This window comes from Hypanus sabinus, chromosome 22 (assembly GCF_030144855.1).
Source record: "Hypanus sabinus isolate sHypSab1 chromosome 22, sHypSab1.hap1, whole genome shotgun sequence".
In the NCBI taxonomy this organism is placed as follows: domain Eukaryota; kingdom Metazoa; phylum Chordata; class Chondrichthyes; order Myliobatiformes; family Dasyatidae; genus Hypanus; species Hypanus sabinus.
The window spans coordinates 33,089,344-33,110,883 of record NC_082727.1 but is presented as its reverse complement, the minus strand read 5'-3'; the positions used below and the strand labels follow the sequence as shown (position 1 = coordinate 33,110,883).

Below are 21,540 nucleotides of genomic sequence, written 5' to 3'. Positions count from 1 at the left end.
CAAGATTAGGGTGACATAAACAGCAAGGCTCAACCATATGCACCCCCACATGTACTAATCTCCTGTCTAGGAACTCATTGTCAGAGGTATGCTCAGCAAAATGAAGACAATCATTAATTTCATCTTCCACTTTCTCAAAAGCTACAAGCAGTAAATACAAAGGCTACATATTGTATGTTAACTCCAGCCCTCCACCTTTCAACTCCTCCAGTCCCTATCTGCACCACAATTTTGCCTTGGCTGCTTTTCCACTTCAGTTACCAAACAAATGTACCCTGGCCCAGCTTAGGGGGAACCGAATGGAGAAGGCATTGATGAAGGCACTGAACAGCCAACAATGCACATGTAAATTGGAGGATACCAGTGGATGGTATTGTGGTAAACTATGTATACCTGTCTGGACACGCCCCTCTGCTGACTGCTCCTGTGGCTCCTTCCACAGACCCCTGTATAAAGGCGATTGGAGCACTGCTCCTCCCTCAGTCTTCGAGATGTCGTGCTCCTTTTTCGCTGTTAATAAAAGCCTTTCGTTCACTTCCAGTCTCCTAGAGTTACTGATAGTGCATCAGGTATACAGGGTTAAAAGGGCAGGATAATCCAGGTACAACCTTATCAGAGGATTGTGAGGATTTTCACAGGACACGCTGAAGAAAAATGCTGATCAATATGCTTAAGTAAATTTTTAGCCTACTGGCTAGCCTAGCAGAAAATGTTTATTTAATATCAAGAAACAAGCAATTGCTTTTGAATCTGTGGAATTGTTTGCTACAGACAGCTGTGGAGGTCAAGTCATGTTTAAAGTGGAAGTTGATAGGCTCCTGATTATTAAGGCCATCAAAGATTATGAGGAGAAGACAGGAGAAATGGAGTTGAGAGGGATAATAAATCAGCTATGACAGAATAGCAGAGCAGACTTGATGGGCTGAATGGCCTAATCTGCTCCTGTGTCTATGGTCTTATGGAACAGAATGGGGACAGCAAGGTCTAGGCACCTTGTGATTCAGGGTCTGTCAGCCAGCCAGTTTGTCTTCTCTGGGTCCAGTGGCTTGAAAAGTGTTGGAGAGGTCTGAATACCAAAATACTTTCACTACAATATACCCAGACTACCAAGAGGTCACTTGCTAATCAGGTTTAAGACACCATTGACCTCATTCACAGAGCACTAGTTCACCCCCATCACAGACTATCAGTTGCACCTCACAGTCAGCCATCCTATACTGCTCCTGCAAATGGCCAAGCTGGCAGTCTGAAGCTGGCATCCCATGGGTAAAGACCTCTTATAGGTCATTCAGGATATCTATATGAGAGCTGCCTTCCAACAACTCGACTGCAGTCAGACACGGGACTACGCATCAAAACCTACCAAAAATCTGTGCAATTTGGAAGGACTAGGCTCTTGAGCTTAAAAGGCAAGTGTCATGACTTTCCATTAGTGTATTATCTGATGTTGCTTTGTTTTAAATGATTCGCAAGACACTTGCAATTTGGACTATGCACTTATTTAGGGAGTATGACATTTTTCTGTGCAGAGTTGTCATATTGTTGTGGTAGCTGCTGTCACATTTGCCTTCCCTGAAATGCATCATCTGGGAAGTTTAATAATATAATCCATTTCATGTCAATAAACTCCAAGAAAACTTTGATTGTTGCTGGACTATATGGGATATGACTTATCCAATGTGGCATGTGACTACAATAAGACACAAATGAAACAATTTGATTGTTTCCAAAGCCAACATGTTGTTCTGGGAATGTTCAAGTATAGTCCTCAATGAGAAGTAGGTTCCTACCTCAGAATTTCTCTGCCTACTTACCATACTTATAATGGTAATCTTTGAGGTATCTTTCATAATAAACTCAGAAATATGAACAAGGTCATTGTGAAATGAAATCTTTGCCCATTTTCCAGGAGTCGCCATTATTCATGCAATTAAAAACAACACCAATCTGTGAGAAAGCTTTGGTTAAATGTGAGTGTTGGTGCAGTGAATTTGACATTGATTTCATCTCATTATTGTGAGCTGAGTGAAATGTGGTGGGTATATTGTTGAGACTGCATCACTTCTGCTCCATTGTGTACCTTGAGTTGATCAATTGGTGACTTGAAATGATTCCAGTGAGGGATTTCTTTTTGTTGAATGGCTCTGCACTTTATGGTCTTGAAATGAGTTCTCCTTGGTACACTTCCTTACTCACTGCATGACAACTGGATCAATATATCGTGACGTGTATTATTCTAAGCCACACAGGATGCGATGGTGACTAACCATCATTGAGGCAGAACTACAGTTCAAATTGTTTGTGTTCTTATTCTGCTCATACAGAATAGAAATCTTCCAAGGAAAATGTATTCTTTGTGGCAGTCAAAGTTCCTTATGCAAGGCGCATTCATCAGCAAATAAAAAGTTGTTGGCAACAGCAGTAACCTACAGATACTGGAACATATGACGTTAAACAGAATATGCTGGAAAACACACAGCAGGTCATGCAACATCTCTGAATTTGGATTATTCTAACATTATTGGATTATTGCAAAATAATTACAGCAATTTATTGGATTACTGGCATATTAATATCAGTAGAGATGGAGGTCACAAAGCATAAATTGAGAGAAATTAATAAATTTTCTCAGTAATCTACTTATACTGGTGTACAAGGCTGGTGGTAATGATTGGCACATGGAGAAAGTTTCTTTGCTTGCTTTAGAATTTTGCGCACTCCATTAGTGCCCCTACAACTTCTGCAGATGATTCTCTCCTCATTTGGCTGGGAGATGAAGTTGTAAATGTTGAGCTGCTACCTTCCTCTCACATCATGCTCCTGCAAGTTTTCAGGCTCCCAGCCCCCAAGCTGCATTCTTACCACACCTGATGCTGAATATAGTTGATAGGCTATGTATCACACTACAATGAAGTTAAGGTGCTTCGTTGGGACAAACAACAAGCTGTGCCCTGGACTGTTGCATGTCATCTTCCACTACTACTCTGGCACATTGCTTGTCTCCACTGTATTGGTGCTCACAGGGTGGGGTAAGAGTACACACCCTCGTGACAAGACACAGAAGCAAGGGAAGCAGCCCTCATTAATCATTCTTAATACTTCAAGGCTGTCCCTACCATTGGAAATGGCTGCCAAAGTGGACTCCTCAGAATAAAGGAGCCATGGGAGCCAGGAAACATGGCCTTGATTATAAAGAAATTCATCTGGTAATTCACATTTAAGGAATGGATAATCTTTATAATCATGAAAATGTCTGAACTGTTATAGGAAACCTGATGTTTGAACTTGATGACATCAATGAGTATCTGCATTTGTAGGGAACTTGCAAATGCCAGTGCCCAACGTATTACCCATCTTGCTGAAAATCAAATAAATTATTGCAGAATGGTTGGTTTGAGAAGCAGAATTAATATTTTACTTGCAGTTTAACTTTATGCTTATTTGTATTTTTATTTAACATGTGATTGTTCAGTAAATTTTCTAATAATTATGGTACAGTTGCTTAGTTTTCAGTAGCAGGTGTCATGCTACTGGAATCTGGCTATTTATAAGTTAATTCTTATCACTGGAATTCTTGTTTCCTCTAGTCTGAATATGAGATGTCCAAGACTATTTTTTCTTTGTCTTTTCTTTCGATGTTTGCTCTTGTTTGTTTCTCATTTTTGTAGCATTTAATAAAATGGCCATAAGCTACAAGTTCAATGTCATATTCTTGACTTCTGAAGAAACTTCAGAATGGAAAAGCATCAAGATCCAACAATCCTAAACAATCAGAGAGTCCTAGTGTAGTGAGAAGCAAACTGAGCAACATGGTATAAACCTATTTCAGCTATATGGAGTTATCCAGTAATCAGGGATTTCAGTTTAAGTTCTTTGACCTCAGTAAGAACAAGGATGCAGTCAAAGGTTCTCCTGCAGGAGGAGAGATTTCTCTGTGGTTCTGAGCCTGCAAACCCATTGTTCTTAGACAGAATAAGATAGGATTTGGGGTTTCTGAAACCTGCTAGAATGAGACTTCTTACAGATGCCATGGGTTTGCTTCCTGATCTGAGGATTCAAGATACTTCAGGTTGCCAATTCCTGTGCTGAGCCTTCAAGAATGGGACAGTGCCAGCTGAGGCACCCCCAGAAGCTAAATGCTGGGGAAAACAATACCTTAATTATAAAATTATTATATAATATAATTAATATAAAAACCATAACCCGTGAAGAATATTTGAGCAGACTACTGAACTCCCTGCCATCACCCAGGTCTCATCACGTAGTAAAGTAGTGTTATACTGTTCACCAGTCCTTTGGAATACCTTCCAGTAACTTTGCCACTACTGACATCAGACTCATTGGTCTATAATTTCCTGGTTTGTAGAGCCTTTCTTAAACATCAGAACAACATCAGCTATCCTCCAATCTTTCGGCACTTCACCTGTGGCTAAGGATGTTTTAATTATCTCTGCCAGGGCTTCTGCAATTTCTGCACTGGCCTCCCACAGGGCCCAAGGGAACACCTTGTCAGGCCCTGGGGATCTATCCATAATAATTTGCCCCAAGAGAGCAAACACCTCTGCCTCTGAAATCTGGAAAGGGTCCATGAACTCGCTGATACTTTGCCTCACTTCAATAGACTGTGTTTGTCTCCTGAGTCAATTCACATGCCTCTTCAAGTTCATCTGCAGAAACAGCTTAAATTCCTCTTTTTGATACCCTTTTTTTGCCTTTGAAGGTGACTGGGATTCCATTGAGGTCCTTGATCTGCAACAGCACTCAAATTGCAGTTTTTCACGGCAATGAATTCCTGTTCTTGGAGCTCGCCAACCAACCGTTTTCCGCCATTGTCCAGGCGTGGCATGGAAGACTCCAGCTTGCAGCACTCTGGATGACTGATCCCAGGACGGTGCTCCCGACTGAAGCGTCACAGGAGAAGGAACAGCAGGATTCCGCGGCGGCGTATACTGCAGATGGAGGTCTCTGTAGTTGAGCAATCGCTGTCAAAATAAACAGCGACGTGGCAGACTGTAACATCATAATAACGACAGTTCATTGGTCTCCCCTTTCGCTGTGAAAAGGGTGACATCTCTCTGTCCCTTGTTAGTAGTGTGGTATGACGAACCGGCGGGTAAACAATAGTTTTTGTTGACTGCAGATCTTTGGCTACTTTGCTGTTGCTTGGTGGGTGGCTGCTGCTGGCGCTTTGTGCTGAAATGAGTGGGGGAGGAGAAGGTTGATGCTTGCTTGGGGTATGGGGGAGAGAGGGCTTTGGGGTTCTGCCATTCATTCTTCTGAAGTTCTGTTTTTCTTGGATGTCAGCGAAGAGTAAGAATTTCAGGTTGTAAACTGTATACATTGATAATAAATGGAACCATTTGGATCATTTGGAAAAAATACATTTAAGATCTCCCCCATCTCTTTTGGCTCCAAACATAGATTACCATTCTGATCTTCCAGAGGACCAATTTTCTCCCTTGTAATCTTTTTGCTCTTAACATATCTGTAGAAGCCCTTAGGATTCTTCTTCATGTTGACTGCTAGAGCAACCTCATGCCTTCTTTTAACCCTCATGATTTCCTTCTTAAGTGTTCTCTTGCAATTCTCCTTCTCAAGTACCTCACTTGTTCCTACCTGCACATACCTGCTAGGCATAGAAACATAGAAAACCTACAGCACAATACAGGCCCTTTGGCCCACAAAGCTGTGCCGAACATGTCCTTACTTTAGAAATTACCTAGGGTTACCCATAGCCCTCTATTTTTCTGAGCTCCATGTACCTGTCCAGGAGTCTCTTAAAAGACCCTATCGTATCCACCTTCACCACCATCGCCGGCAGCCCATTCCACACACTAACCATTCTCTGCGTAAAAAACTTACCCCTGACATCTTCTCTGTACCTACTTCCAAGCACCTTAAAACTGTGCCCTCTTGACCATCCACACGATCAATGCCTCTCATCATCTTATACAGCTCTATCAGGTCACCTCTCATCCTCCGTTGCTCCAAGGAAAAGAGGCCAAGTTCACTTAATCTATTCTCATAAGGCATGCTCCCCAATCCAGGCGAAATCATTGTAAATCTCCTCTGCACCCTTTCTATGGCTTCCACATCCTTCCTGTCGTGAGGCAACCAGAACTGAGCACAGTACTCCAAGTGGGGTCTGATCAGGGTCCTATATAACTGCAACATTACTTCTCGGCTTCTAAATTCAATCCCATGATTGATGAAGGCCAATACACCTTATGCACAGAGTCAACCTGCACAGCAGCTTTGAGCGTCCTATGGACTCAGACCCCAAGAACTCTCTGATCCTCCACACTGCCAAGAGTTTTACCATTAGTACTATATTCTGTCATCATATTTGACCTACCAAAATTAGCCAGCTCGCAACTCCTTTTTCACAACCAGGGCTTCAATATCTCTCAAAAACCAAGATTCCCTAAACCTGTTATCCTTGTCTTTTATTCTGACAGGAACATACACATTCTGTACACTCAAAATTTCAGTTTTGAAGGCTTCCCACCTTTGCCAGAAAACAACCTGTCTCAATCCACACTTGCTAGATCCTTTTTGATACATTGGACTTTCTCCAGTTCAGAATCTTAACCTGTAGACCAGACCTATCCTTTTCTATAATTGCCTGGATTTGTATATGTAAAACATTCCCCCAAGCAAACCTGTTACCTGCCCATTCTCATTTCCAAATAGGAGATCTAGAAATCTTAGTTGTGACTTCTATGTACTGATTAAGGAAACTTTCCTGAACATATTTGACAAACTCTTTCCTATCCAGCTCTTTCACAATATGCAAGGTCCACTCAATATGTGTAAAGTTAAAATCACGGATCCCCTATCACTACAGCTTGTCTCTTCTCCCCCACCTTCCCTTCTGAGCCATATAACTAGACAGTGCCAGACACCCAACTACTGTGGCTTTCCTCTGCTAGGACATTTCCCCCACCCCAACGGTATCTAAAGTGGTTAACTGTTCCTGAGGGGCATGGCCTCAGGGCTATTTGGCACTGGCTGCTTATTCCCTTTTCCCCTCCTGTATCCTGCACCTTGGGTGCAACCACCTCCCTGTATGTCCCATCTGTCAACCCTTCAGCCTACCAAATGAATCAGAGTTCATTCAGTTCTTTAGCTTTGATGATGCATTTCTTGTAGAGGTAGCTGTCAAGGACACTGGAGGTCTCCCTGCCTTCCCACATTCTGCAAGAAGAGCATTCAACTATCCTGCACCTGATATCTCCACTGCTTTAAATCTGCAATAAGAAAGAAAGAATAAATCATGAAAAAAAATCTACCCATGGCCTATACCAAAGTCTCAACTCTTTACTCCCACAATCATCTCTCTGCTTAACTTTTTAAACCTAACTTTTTATTGGACCTTGCCAAGTGACAACTCACGCACAATCCAATGTGTCCTCAGGACATGTGGTGTGCAAAATGTGCTGATGGCCACCCCCACCCCACCACTTCTTTTAAATTCTCTCGTCCATTACGTAATCCCATATCTCCTCAGGTACTGTGACATGCAAAATGAGTCCTGAAAATGTGCTTTTTCCATCTGTGTATTCCTCTAGTGACCATCTTCCATGCATTGTTGATCGCCAATCCTTCACTACTACTGGAAAAGATTTCGGCAGCTTTGAACTTCAGCTCCAGAATTTCTTACCTAAAACTCCTTTAAGATGCTCTCTGAAATCAAACCCATTTCATCAAGCCTTTAGTCACTGCCTTGCTATCAGTGTCTATATGCTTTGCATCATATTTTGTCAATTTCATTGCCCTGGGATGTTTAGTTATGCTTGAAGTGCTCTATAAATATGAGTTTTTCAAGGCAGTGATTGAAAGGATTTAACCACATATACAATTTGTATTCTGTAAAACCTCTTGGAATTAAGGCTGAATGTTTCAAAGTTGCTAGAAACTGGTAATGGCATAAAATATTTTTGAAACCAATATTATCCATGAAATGATATTTAGGTGGTGTACATCAAGATAATTATGCTGAATTATTCTATAAATGTGTTGCATGGCAGCAGTGAATTAACATTTCAAATGGCCTGTTTAAGTCAACAGGCCATTTGAAAAGACTGATAATAAAGTCAGTAGCCTACAACAATGAACGGTCATGGCAGAAAGCTCTTCTTCATGAAAGCAATGAGGAATGTGGAACACAGCCCTCCACAAAACCCGAGAGTTAATTGAAAATTAAAACTTGTGGTCTTGCTTTCAGTAAAGGTACTAAGTGCTATGGATCTAAGATGGACAGTGGAAGTTAAAACATAGATCAGAATTATTTCACTGAGTGGCTCACTGGATTAAAAGGTTCAAATAGCCTGGTTCTTTTTCTTAAGAGTAATTTCCCCCTCTTAAAATTGTAATAATTACATAGATTTTTTTTAAGGCAGTACTATTGAGAAACCAACCAGCACTCACACACTTATCAATAAAAGTATAATGGGAACTGGGAAGATACTGACATAAGAAAAACAGAAAATTGCCAGAAAACTAATATGAGATAAATATTTGGGAATATAAGGCTCCTACAATGCATTTCCTTTCTCAGTTCATTCTAAGTTTTAATACCATTTGATTTAGCCACTTCAGTTCATTGTGTTGAGGGTGGGAACTGGTTGGAAAGAGGAGATTGTGGGAGAGGTCACCAGGAATAGGACATGACTATAGTGGAACAGAGGAAGAGGTGAGACTGGTTGTGGACAAGGGGCATATCACCAGCGCTGGGGTAGTTCAGTTACTGAAGGGGTGTGGTAGAGTTTGCTGGGGTGGAAGATTACATAAAATTCTTGCATTGAGTTGGGGAAAGTAGCTGGGAGATTACAGGAAGGGAACAAACCTCATGATTGCAGAGGCATGATCTGGAAATGGGAAATCACAGTGAGTCCTGGAGATAACAAGAGGTGCTATGGAGATTTCAGTGGGTTGCATTGATGATCACAGGGAAGGAGTCTGTTGAAGGCAGGAAGGACTGGGGGAATCAGTGGACACTGTAGAGGTGAAAAATTGCTGCAGAATACTCAAAAGCTCTGGAGGTGAGGGAGGCAAAGACTCATTGGAATCACACGGTAATGTTCCTGCTCCTCCTTAGCAGCAGCTTATCTGCCACATCAGGGTCAACCCCCAACTGGGTCTTCAAAACCCATGAATAAAAATAGTCTTTCTGATAATTAAATCATTGCCTTCTGACTGATTTTTTAAAAAATGAGGTCATCCAACAGTAGGAGCCCTGGCTGACTTCAAAGTCAGTGAAGATAAAACATTGTTGGCCTGGTACAATGTGGCATTAAGCCAAGAAGGGTTTCAGATTATATTAATTTTTCCTGCACTATTCCAGAGGTAATTGAGGAAAAGGGAAATGAAGACAGAACTAAACTGGAATTCACTATATTTAATAGTAAGGTGCTTTAGTTTGTTAATTATGTGTGATTCATCTGTAGATGTTATGCTTAGCTTTACAAGTTATTGTGTGTTATGTGTACTACTGTGCTTTACACCTTAGTCTAGTTTGGAGAAATGTTGTTTTGTTTCTATACACATTATATGGTCATATATGTTATATACATGTATATAGTTAAATGGCAATAAACTTGACTTGAACTAAAAACACGTTTGGGCACTGTCATTCCATATTTGACAGAACATGGGAAGTGTAATGTTGAGTGGACAAGAATATCAAAGCAATGCTGAGGCTTTATAAGAAGTTGGTCACTCAATTAGCATGTTGTGAGCAGTTTTGGGCCCAATATCTAAGAAAGGATGTGCTGGCATTGGAGAGGATCCAGTGGAGATTTATGAGAATGATCTAAGGAATTAAAAGGTTAGTGTACGATGACTGTTTGATGGCTTTGGGCCGGTACTCATTGGAAACCCTATCGAATGTTGAGAGGCCAGTCTAGAGTGGATGCATGAGAGGATGTTTTCAGTAATGGGAGAATCTAGGTCTAGAGGGCACACTGCAGAATGAAAAAGTGTCCCATTAAAACAGAGATGAAAAGGAATATTTTTAAGAAGAGGATGATGGATCTGTGGAATTCACTGTCACAGATGGCTGTGGAGGCCATTGGGTATATTTAAAGCGAAAGCAGATAGGTTCTTGATTAGTAAGATTATCAAAGGAGAATGATGTTGAGAGAGAAAATAAACCAACTATGATCGAATGGCAGAGCAGAGTCGATGCACCAAATGGCTTAATTCTCTTCCTGTCTTATGATCTCTTCCCAGAGGAATAACCCAGCTAATAAATAACATTGTCCAAAAATCTTATATTCCTACAAGTTCACTGGTCTGTAATTACTGAGCAAAACTTGACATCCTGGCTTAAATCCTATCCATCCAAATTAAAAATAAGGAATTTCCACTACTCAAGCAATTAGGGCAATTGAAGAACACATGACAATAGCACCAACCATACATTATGTTTTGGGAAAATTCCTTCCCTCCTCCTAGTAAAATACAGATCATCCACAAATCCTGAACATTCAACAGTCACAGTGCAAAAGCAGAATGAATAGCTCACTTTTTCTCAACAATGAAAGTTGATGATTAATGATAATGGAAGTGAAAAATGCAAACTGTTGAACCATCATGCTCTCCTTATTAAAACATGAATTAAAGTGGTAATCCAAAAATATAAATGTGTACATTGCAAGGTAATGATATCCTGTATTTTCTGCAGAACCATTGATGAAAAGATGTCATATCTGTCATGAACAATGATATCAGATTGAAAGTAGGCAAATAAAAGATCAAATAGCATATGATGAAGTATTTATGATACCATTTATCACCCATTTGGTGCACTGTTACAACATACAGATTTATCGCAAAGAATGACAAGATTAACAATACAATACACTGCACAATTTAGTGATTAAATCTTGCTCTGTACCCTGTATTTTAAACAAAAACTAAATAAAATAGCAACTAAACTAAAATTCATCTTTTATGCTTCAATGATCCTCAGTCAAAATAAATAAAGCATAAAAATAATAGTGTCCATTAATATTAAACTGAACTCTAATGAACAGTTTTTTTCTGATGTTCACCTACTGAGCAACTGTTTCCTTGCATTCACTATTCCAGTCAATTGTCTTTGTTCTCAATGAAAATGTAAACCAAATCCATACAGCTCGGAGACTATCCGTCACCTGTACTGAAAGATGTCAGAAGCCCGTTCTCTTTGCATATTCACTTGGCACTGTTGCACATTATTTCAGCAAAACTGATCACGTTAAACAAAAACAGGGGTTTGAAATCTGCAGTAAACTGTAACAAGCCATGTGTAAGTTAATACTTACATATTAAAACCTATAAGATATTATTTTCTTTTATATGGGTACATTGCCATTACAATGGATTTAGTACAGATTTAAATGATTAATCTCACCAAACTGTAGATTATGAAGCTAATTTGCCTGACCTGGAAGCTAATACCATTTAGCTGAAGGCAACTAACATTCTCTTCCCTTGAGTAAAAATTATTGGAGCATGAAGGACTAGCTTGGAATGGTTGGCACAGTTACTTACTCTACACACAGCTTGCCAGCAACTCTATCTAACAGCATAAGTTAATGGAGATACAAAAGAACAAGCTAACCTTGTTTAACGGACAGAGAGCAATTCTTAAGAGACACCAGGCAAATCCAAACCAAACATCTGCACAAAATGAAACTAATAGGCTAAGCTGGCAAAATGCCCTCTAATTCTCCCGTCCAAAATTACATACAGACAAGTAGTAGGTGGGTGCTGAAATAACTTGGCCCAGAAAATGCTACTACATAAGATAAAACATGGTTTTAAAGGAATTAGTCATGTAAATGGTCTCACAGGACTTAGGTAACAGACCGCAATTCAGTTGAATTAAATTCAATACCTGAACTAACATACATTTTATATATTTATATATGTATTTTTGGAAGACATCCACACTTCAATCAGATTATTTGGGGTTGCCAGTCACTGTTGAGCTTTGTTCACCTTTGAATCTTTTCAATTCATTAAGTAACAGATTGTACAATACAGTTGCTATTAGGATGTGTTCAAGTGCAGTATAGTAAACTGTACAGCCTACATGAACAAATTGGAATTATCAGTTTAAAGTGAAAGGTGAATGGTAATGAATGGATAAATAGTCAGTCATTAGAATAAAGTGGATTGTGGTGGAAAACGTTTTTCCAGTTCTTGCACAATGCTTCGAAAACTGCTCTGCCCATTCACATTTGGCCCAGGTACCAACTCCGTCCCTTGTCCTTGAGACTCTTTTGTGGCTTTTCCCTTACTGATCTGTTTGTACATGGCTCTGTTCTTATCTACTTGATTCTGCATGTTGGCAACAGATTTCTCAATCTCTGCTAGGTTCGGGATACGCTTCAAGATTCCTTTTAACTCTTTCTGTGGAGCCTGGTTCTGAGTGGTTGATGATGATGAGACCTCACGATCAGGAGGAGGTACTGCTGATGATGAGCGTTGAAGAAGTGACTGAGAACTACATGAAACATGAGAAAGAGGGAGAGGAGGAAGTGGTGGTGGTGAAGGAGGAAGAGGGTAATTGGATGTAGGCGGGAAAGCATAAGACAAAGCTGGAGAAAGGGGGGGAGGAGGAGGGGGAGGAGGAGGAGAGGGAGGAGGGGGAGGAGGTTCTGAATTGTCCCCTGACAGTTCACTGGTTGACTCCATTGATATGCGGATCTGAGTAAATAAACTGCATTCACTCTGCCTTCTTACAAGAGCAGGGGTTGGTTTCTTATCATCGGAGGGAGAAAGCTCTTCAGAGGTAACAGAATGATTATTGCTAATGGAAGGTGAGGAGTATAGCACAGAAACAGAAGTCAGAGAAATAGTTGCTGCAGAAGAGAAGGAATGATGATGATGTGATGAGGCAGATATTGATGACTCTGGAGGTGCTGCAACCATGCTTATACTTTTGATGGGGCCTTTTCTGTTTGTCAGAGTTTCCTGCTTTTTGTCTTGCTTCATTTCTCGCAAGGCTTGCAGTTCAAACTGTCTTGCTTGCTCTTTAACAGTTAGCTTAGTGTTAGCATCTTTAATAAAAGGATTCACTCTGCTCAATTGGTTTTCAGTTTTCCTTTCTTCTTCATGCAATTTCCTCTCCCACTGCACTGGATCCATAATCACTGGTCTATGGAGGATATTATACATTTGACGCTTATGAATACGAGAAGGCAATGTCCACGCGTGGTGGCCAGCTTCAGCTGGCAGTCTGAATAATGAATCTTTCAAAACTATTCTTCTAGGTGAATGCCTGGCTAAAACTGATCCCTTTTTATTATGGGTCAAAACACAATTTTCAGGAGGCATAAATACGCCAGCGTCATAAATGGGATTCCGTGTAGTCAATGGGTTCTTGTCTGACAAATATGTGACATTACTTTCAGACTTGGGAAGACTATTTTTCAACGTTCCATTGACAGTGGATTGTTTATGAGCCTCAATAGCACGAGAAGCAAATGTGCTTAAAAGTCTTTGCCGATCTCCATCTTCAAAAACAGACATTTTTCCCCTGCTTTGTTGAAAATGGTAGAGAAGAAAAAGACTTGAAAGAAAAGAAGATAATCGGGGTAAGAAAACATGCAAGAACTTTAATATTTAAGCTAAGAAACAAAGCAAAGGGCCCCATTATTACAAATGAATTTATTCTATCTTAATTCTAAACATTTACATGAAGCCAGTTTAGGAGATCACAATTTAATGAAGTGTACTTTTGTTAAGAATCACCTGGATAATTTCTGAATGTTTGTAATAATGAGGCTTGATTCTGCACGCATCACTACAATAATAATGACATGGGTGTCCTAAGGAAAACCTTCTATAAAAAATACAGCACTCTATAATAGCAACTAAAAATATATCTAAAAATGTCACCACTACTGTTTGCATACAACTGTCTAGGTTGAGAAGTTGTCTACCACATTTTCTAGTTCAGTTTTACTGTAGTAAAAATATCAAACCACTTACTGACGCCTAGAAGTTAAATCCAAAGGTAGGTTATTGGTGACAGTATCAGGAAGGAAACAGGCATTAGTAGGTAAGTTAAACAAACAAAATGCTTGAGAGAAAAGGCATATTGTCATACAACGTGCAGTAAGCTCTTTGGCTCTAACCATCAAGCAGTTATTTATATTAATCTCATTTTATTCACCCTACATTCTTCTCAAACTGCTGCCCCACCCAGATTCCACTATTTATCTACCTTCAGTGTCATTTCCCGTTGCCATTCTACCTACTACACCCAAACAATAATAAAATATTTATTTTAAGTTTCTAGCTCTTATTGCCCTATTTGAATATGAAGGGACAGAAGAGGTTTAATAAACTGCAATAATGCTGAGCCTTGCAATTAATTATATAAGTTATAAATAATGTTACAATAAACTGAATACCCTCTTTTCTAATATTTTTCCTGAAAAACTTATAATGAACAACAATCCTAATGTATTAAGGTGAATTGCAAATTTGGTTTTAGAAATGGCTTGCCCACAGAAGACAGAGAGGAATGGGTGGAACACTGTTATTCTGTATATAAGTCTGTAATCTGTGGTGTTCTGCAAGATTCAGCGCTGGAACCTTTGTTGATTGTGATATACATCAATGACTTGGATGAAACTGTCAATGGGTGGATTAGCAAATTTGCAGATGACACCAAAAGTGACAGAAATGTGAACAGTGCAAAACATTATTAAAGAATACAGTGGGATTTAGATCAGTCAGAATCTTCTTCCCAGGGTAGAAATGTCAAAGACCAGAGAAATGTTTTGAAGATTAGAGGGAGGAAGTTTAAATGTACCGCGAAGGGCAAGTTTTATTACACAAAGAATGGTTGCTGCCTAGTATGGGTTATCAGGGGGTAATTTTGGAATCAGGCAGTTTGGTAGAATTTAAGAAGTCTTTAGATAGATTAATGAATATAAAGTGAATGGAGAAATATGGATGATACACAGGAAGAAGATGTCTAATATAAATTGGCATCAGGATGGGAACAACATCATGAGCTGAATGGCCTATCTATGTTCAATTAATGAACCTAATTAGTTTCTCCATCAAGATGATAAAAGAGTATTGATAGAATTTTCAGAATCCTCAATTAAAGAACAAAACTTTGTCATTAATTACCTGAGATCCTAGCTTGACTTATTTGCCTGTCTGTTCTTATCAAGTGTTGATTCAGGGTGTTAACTAATTCTACAGGCAATGGTAAATGCAAAATTAGACCAAGCTCTGAGTTTGTTAATTCTTTTCTCCTGCTGGTATTTCTATGAAGGGAACATGAAGACAATCACCCAGCCCAAATAGGAGACCCACCTCAAGTAAACTATAAGTCCAGTTCTTTATTGGTATGTTTGATGAAGGGAATCAAAGTTCATTCTCATGTAAGGCCATCCACATGTCACATTAAATCTGTTTGTCTCTCCTCAGAGGCTGCCTGAGCTGCTGAATATTTCCAGAATTTTCCTTCATTTCAGATTTCTGGCAACTATCCTGTCTGCATCTCACACTTCCAGCATGTTCTTTCTTCTCTCCCTTTCTTTCCACCATCCTTTTGTTTTCAGTTTAGATAGAACCAAAAACATCATCTCACCTGGACAATATTTATCTTCACTGTATTACAAACAATCCCTTTGCTCTCTCCACCCCATCCCCTATTTGCACTTTTAACAATTGTTTTCCTCAGGTTTCTAGTTCTGGTAAAAGCTCATAGTTGAAATGGTATCTCTATTTCATTCTACACAGATGCTGCCAAACCTACTGAGTACTTCTAGCATTTCATGCATCTTTGGAACTGAACTAAACCAGGTTCCTGGTAATGCCCATGCATTTAAACCCCATCTTAGACTGGGGAGAAGTAGCAGGCAGATCTGATGTCCATTTGCAATACAAACTAATACCAAAAGTTAAAGAAACAGTGGAGTTCTTCAGCAAAGATAAAACAAAATACGTTTGCTTCGTATACTCATAAATAATAAAACATGTAATTTCACAAAAATGAAAGTACATATGTTGCTCATGTATAATAGAAATGGAAAACTAGAGAGGAAATGATAATGAAGTCAAATGAATCTTGCTGATGGGAGATTCATTCCGAATCAGGGAGCAAAACTGAATACTGAAGCATTTTCAGAGGTACTATATTCTTTGAAATCTGCATTTGCACACAGTCTGCATGATTGGTTCTCATGAATTAGACTGCATACCAACAGGGATAATCTATCTCCAGCAATGCTATAAGATATAAATTACAGCCAAATGCCTCAGTGCTAGATTTTTATCCATGCTATTTGCCAAAAATGCCTAAACTCCAGCGGATTTCCTTAGGTGAAATACCTTTATCATGATTTGTACTTGTAAAGAAACTGCCAATTGATTAATAAGTTAATTGGTGCACCATTTATGCTGCATTTTTTTTCTTGTAAAAACAGCCTCTTTATTACTTAGGGATGGTGATTCCCGCTGGTTCATTTAGAGTAGCTTTCAATTTATTTCTTGGTGATATATTCCAGGATGTTCAATTGTGGAACATCTATTCAGTGTTATGCAATTGAAAACTGATTTCTTTCATTAGTGAAACACAATAATATCCATCTTCGGATCACTTTGCATCACTGAAAAATTCAGCTGTCCACTCCTGGGCATAAATTATGATTTACCTTTGAGCAACACAACAGTATTTCTGCATCAGGGGTAGTTGGGATAATAATACGCCCTTCGCAACGCTCTTTTTGGAATGTTGCAGGGAAACATAGACTATTTTGTTCTGGGGTTTCCTCTCACTGAGTAGTACTGGATCAAGAAGGTGCAAAATGCAACAATTAAATGGGTAGCCTACTAAGCAAGGAAATTACTTATCCAAATCTGTGAACCATCCTTCTTTGCCACTCCAGCACAAAAATTACCCCTTAAAATCTTTCCAGTCATTGGGCATCCTCCAGTATCTGAGACTGCAATCCAAGTTATCCCATACAACACCTCAATTTGACCTCTAGCCACTCCCATCCTTGAAATTCACTAATGCCTCTTCCACCATCACCTTATTATGGGTAATCTCCTGGCCTCTGATTCCCCTCTTCCCCTGAATACAAATCTCTACCTCTTTTCCTATCCACTGCAATAAAGGATAGTTTCATATCTCTGGCCTCCAATTTCTCTCTCTTATAATCTCCTACTGCAGTAAAAAAAAATGGTTTCTAGCTCCCAAATATATACCTCCCCTCACTCCTATTCACAGCATCAAAGGAAGATTCTCCAAGTAGCTCTCCATAGTCTTGAACCTTGACTGCAAGTTAAGTTTGAAGTGGATAGCCAATGGCCAAAACAGTCTCTGTCCCACTGCAACTTCATCACTCAATATTCAAGCTTGTCACGTGCACATTGAAACATACAGTGACATACGTTGTTTGCGTTAACAACTGACATGTCTGACGGTGTGCTGGGGGCAGCTTGCAAGTGTGGCCACACATTCTGGTGCCAACGTAGCACACCGATAATGCTCAACAGACAACAAAGGTTATAACAATACAGAACATAACAAGAAAGAAAAGAACAACAGCAAAGCAAGTCCTGTTCCTCCTTCCCACACACACATACAGAGGTCTCTAACCTTCTTCTTCACCTTCCAGCCTCCAGTGGATTTGGACTTGGGCTGTATACACTAGGTAGTCTAGCACACCTTCATGGATACATTGAGATTTCCAGGCTACACTGGGATTCCATTCCTAGGAATTGTCTGTAAGCTGAATTCTCCGTAAGTCAGAAACATCCATTTGCTATAGCTATCCATATTGTATTGCTCTGCATACATTTTTGATAATTTGTTCACTTTACTGAATAATCACCCTCATGCTATTCATAATCAAACTAATGGAATACACAATATATTGTATCCACTAATTAATTACACATATTATTAGTGTTATTATTACTAGCTTGAAAAATAGTTTAAATATGTATGACAAAATTTGCTTAAAATTAGATTTTCATAAGTTGGGTCATTCATAACCCTTGCACTCGATTTTAGAATTCTGAAGCAGGATCTTGGAAGCTCAGTCCTAAAAAGGCTTTTGCACATTAAAAGACAGTCACTTGAACTAAATTTTAAATATATTAAAATAGAATAGAGTTAATTTGCCTTATTTTATAAATGTCTTCTTGTGTAATAACTTACATGGTGTTGTCACCCAGTTCTTCATACAGGTTTGCTGCTGGGCCACTGGTTGATTTCCCTGCTGGCAAAGCCATCTGGATTCGTGCAGTCTTCGCACACTCTGCCTGTCGCCTATTCACAAGCAAAATAGATAATCAGTATCCTTTCATCAATGCTTCATGTACTGGTAAATTGGCCTCTTCTAAATGATTCATTTTTCTTGCGTATCAAAAGAATAAAAACATTATGTTGTTTACCGAGTCGTGCAAATTTACAAAAGCATTTACCAATGAATCTTTCCAAAACCTCTCAGATTTGTTTCTGTAAATGTTGCTTCTCTTAAGTACACAACTTTCAAAGGACAGATGGTTTAATATTTTTGATTTGATTACATTGTATTTCATAAACAAAAACACACATCAATATCTGAAAGACACAGAGTGGTGGGTGCGTGGAATGCATTGCTATTGAAGGTGGTGGAGGTGGACACAATAGGGTATTTTAAGAGACTCTTAGATAGGTACATGGGACTTAGAAAAATAGGTTTTTATGTGGAAGGGAAATTCTGGGCAGCTTCTAGATAAGGTTACATGGTCGGCACAACAATGTTGTCGGAAGGGCCTGTCATGTGCTGTAGATTTCTCGGTTTCTATTCCGTATAAATTGTATGCATAAAATATGAAAAAATTAGGGAGGTTTGCTTTCTTATTTGTGACTTATTATTTCTTTTGTTCAAAGATTATAAACCTGTGTCATTATCAAAAGGACAAGCAGGCTAAATGCTCTCTTAATATTTTGGACATTTCTATGACAACAATTCACTCCAAGATACACCACTGCTCATCCTAATGGAGTAACTTTCAGAACCTCGGAGCAGTAGCCACATTTGTTTATTATTTTTTAAAGCAGAGTTGTACAATAAATCAGAATTGGAGAAGACTACATATCTCGAAGGAGAATGTAGCGCAGTACAAAACAAGGATATTTCAAAACCGAAGGATCATTCGAAGGACAACGTAGGAACTAGTGGCAGAGAAAGCATTACAAAGAAAATTTCTGCAACTATTTCACTTAATATCTATCATTAAATGCTTATCAGAAATTTTTATCCCTTTGTTCTCTTTCTGTCCAAACATCGATATCAGCCTTGATTATACTCGATGACTGAGCACCCATAGTAATCTCAGGTGGAGAGTTCCAGGTTCACAACTGCAAAGCAATTTCTCCACATCTTTGCCTTAATCAACTTCCCCTTGAAAGTACAGACCTTAATTGAAGGCCATTCAGCCAGCAAGAACTGTCTTTGAAAGTTTATTCTGGTAGTCTGTCTTTGTTTCAATGAGAACACAGCCCATTCACCTCCAGAGAATGCTGGTGTTTTTCATTATTTCTGATTTGTTTCAGTAGCTGTTTCAGAGGTGTACTGTAATAGCAAGTACTGCCGTGAAACTGTTTATGACTACAATAATCTGTCAATTTCTTGGGTCATTTTGTAATAGACAGCTTTTACTAGCACAATTTCAATGCATAAGATATCAATGAAGTAGAATTTGTGCTTAATCATAAGTTGCAAACTATAAAGCCGTTGCATGAACAACCAAGAATGAAATGGCTCTTCACACGTGCTATTAAATGTTATTTTCCTTAACTTCCAACATTATTTGTAGCTTATATTGTTTAATTATACATGAAATTTTATATGCCTGCGGAAACTACTTGGTTTGTGAAACCTCAGGTTAAAGTATAACCAAGTGTGTGATTTTCTTTGTTTTTGCAGCAATGGCATATCATAGAACAACTAAATGTTTTTGTTAAGCTGATCTCAGTTCCAAGTACTTATAATCAAAAAACACCTTGACAATAATTACAATGAATTACCTAAAAGTAAAAGCTCTATACTTACTCTTTAAATCTGAATTGATGGAATAATGAGAAAAGACAAGAAAGATGTGGTTAAACAATGATTTTGATGCTTTAGGCACACAATTCATATCTTACTGAACATGCTCTATTCTTGACAACACTGCAGAGCTGAAATTATGAGCTTCTGTCACAGGCAAACGTGTGGGCTGAAGATAGTGAAATAACAATGTAGGTCTGATTCAATATTCCACATTGACTAATAGTGAGGATTTGGGCTGACAGAAGATGTGCAGAATTTCAGCCCTCACTTTTAAAGAATCACGTAAATTAGAATCAGTTCAAAGTAGGCCCAGACCATAAATACCACACATATGTCAGGTATATCATCTTTTAACACAGTGAGAAAACGTTTGAAAACAAAGTCTTATAAAAATCATGCACCCTAAAGGCAGTCAACAAACAGAGCTCAATGACACACAAATTTGAACATCAAACAAAACTAAAATGATGCAGGTAAAATAATTAAAGTTAATTGTACACTCAAAGTGGCAAGTTCCTTTAATAGACAAAATTAAATCAGAACAAAACCAGAGAAGTTGATGCTGTGATCCTGGTGAGAGGATTGGAGGAAATTTCATTAATGTGGAGAGTGGCATCATTGAAATCAAGCAGAAAACAAACCATGAAGAAAAGTGGTAATAGAATGGGGAGGTTAAGATACTATCACGTAGTGAAGTGTGCTGGAACCCCAGCATACAGTGGAGATCTGCAGATTTGGAGCCACTTGTCTCCCCTTACAAACTGATAAGATGGTCTTATTTAAATGGTTCATTTTCAGTCACAGAGCCCAAAACATGGAAACGGAGTCTCTGTCACCATTCTTGACTCTGAGTCCTCATCACTACCAGGCACCAATTGACATAAATCTTTGATTATTCTCCCCCACGCTTCCAGCAATGTTCCCCAAGATTTCTATCACTCACCAGATACTACAGATAATTTACAATAGACTACTAAAATACCATGCAGCACACCTTTGTGGTGTGGTAAAAGAAATTCAACCATCACAGGGAGAACAAGCAAATTCTACTCAGCAGTAGAGGCCGGGATGAAATCAGGTACACAAACTGTCATTGTGCATTTTTGGTTATTCCTTTCTTGAGTCATAGAAAACTGCAGCACAGAAACAGGCTCTTTGGCCCATCTAATCCATGCTGGACTATTATTCTGCCTGGTCTCCTTGACCTGCACCTGGACCATAGCCTTCTCTTAAATGTTGAAATCAAATCTACATCTGTCACTTCCTCTGGCAGTTCGTTCCACATTCTCACCACCCTCTGAGTGAAGAAACTCCTCCTCATTTTCACCTTAAACATTTCACTTTTCACCCTTAACCCATGACCTCCAATTCTAATGTCATCCAACCTGAGTGGAAAAAGAAAAAAAATACATCTTTTTCATATTGCAAAGAGAAATAAAAACAGAAGGAAAATCTAACACATCAGGCAGCA

The 21,540-nt window shown here is 39.0% G+C and overlaps 1 protein-coding gene across 1 annotated transcript in view; it reads right to left on the bottom strand.

Annotated features, from left to right (window-relative positions):
- pcdh15b (protocadherin-related 15b) overlaps positions 1-21,540 on the bottom strand; it is an 831,732-nt gene that overhangs the window by 41,868 nt on the left and 768,324 nt on the right. Inside the window, exon 32 of the mRNA XM_059948101.1 lies at positions 18,188-18,298. Within this exon, the coding sequence (XP_059804084.1) occupies positions 18,188-18,298 (111 nt within the window). The remainder of the gene's footprint in view (positions 1-18,187; positions 18,299-21,540) is intronic.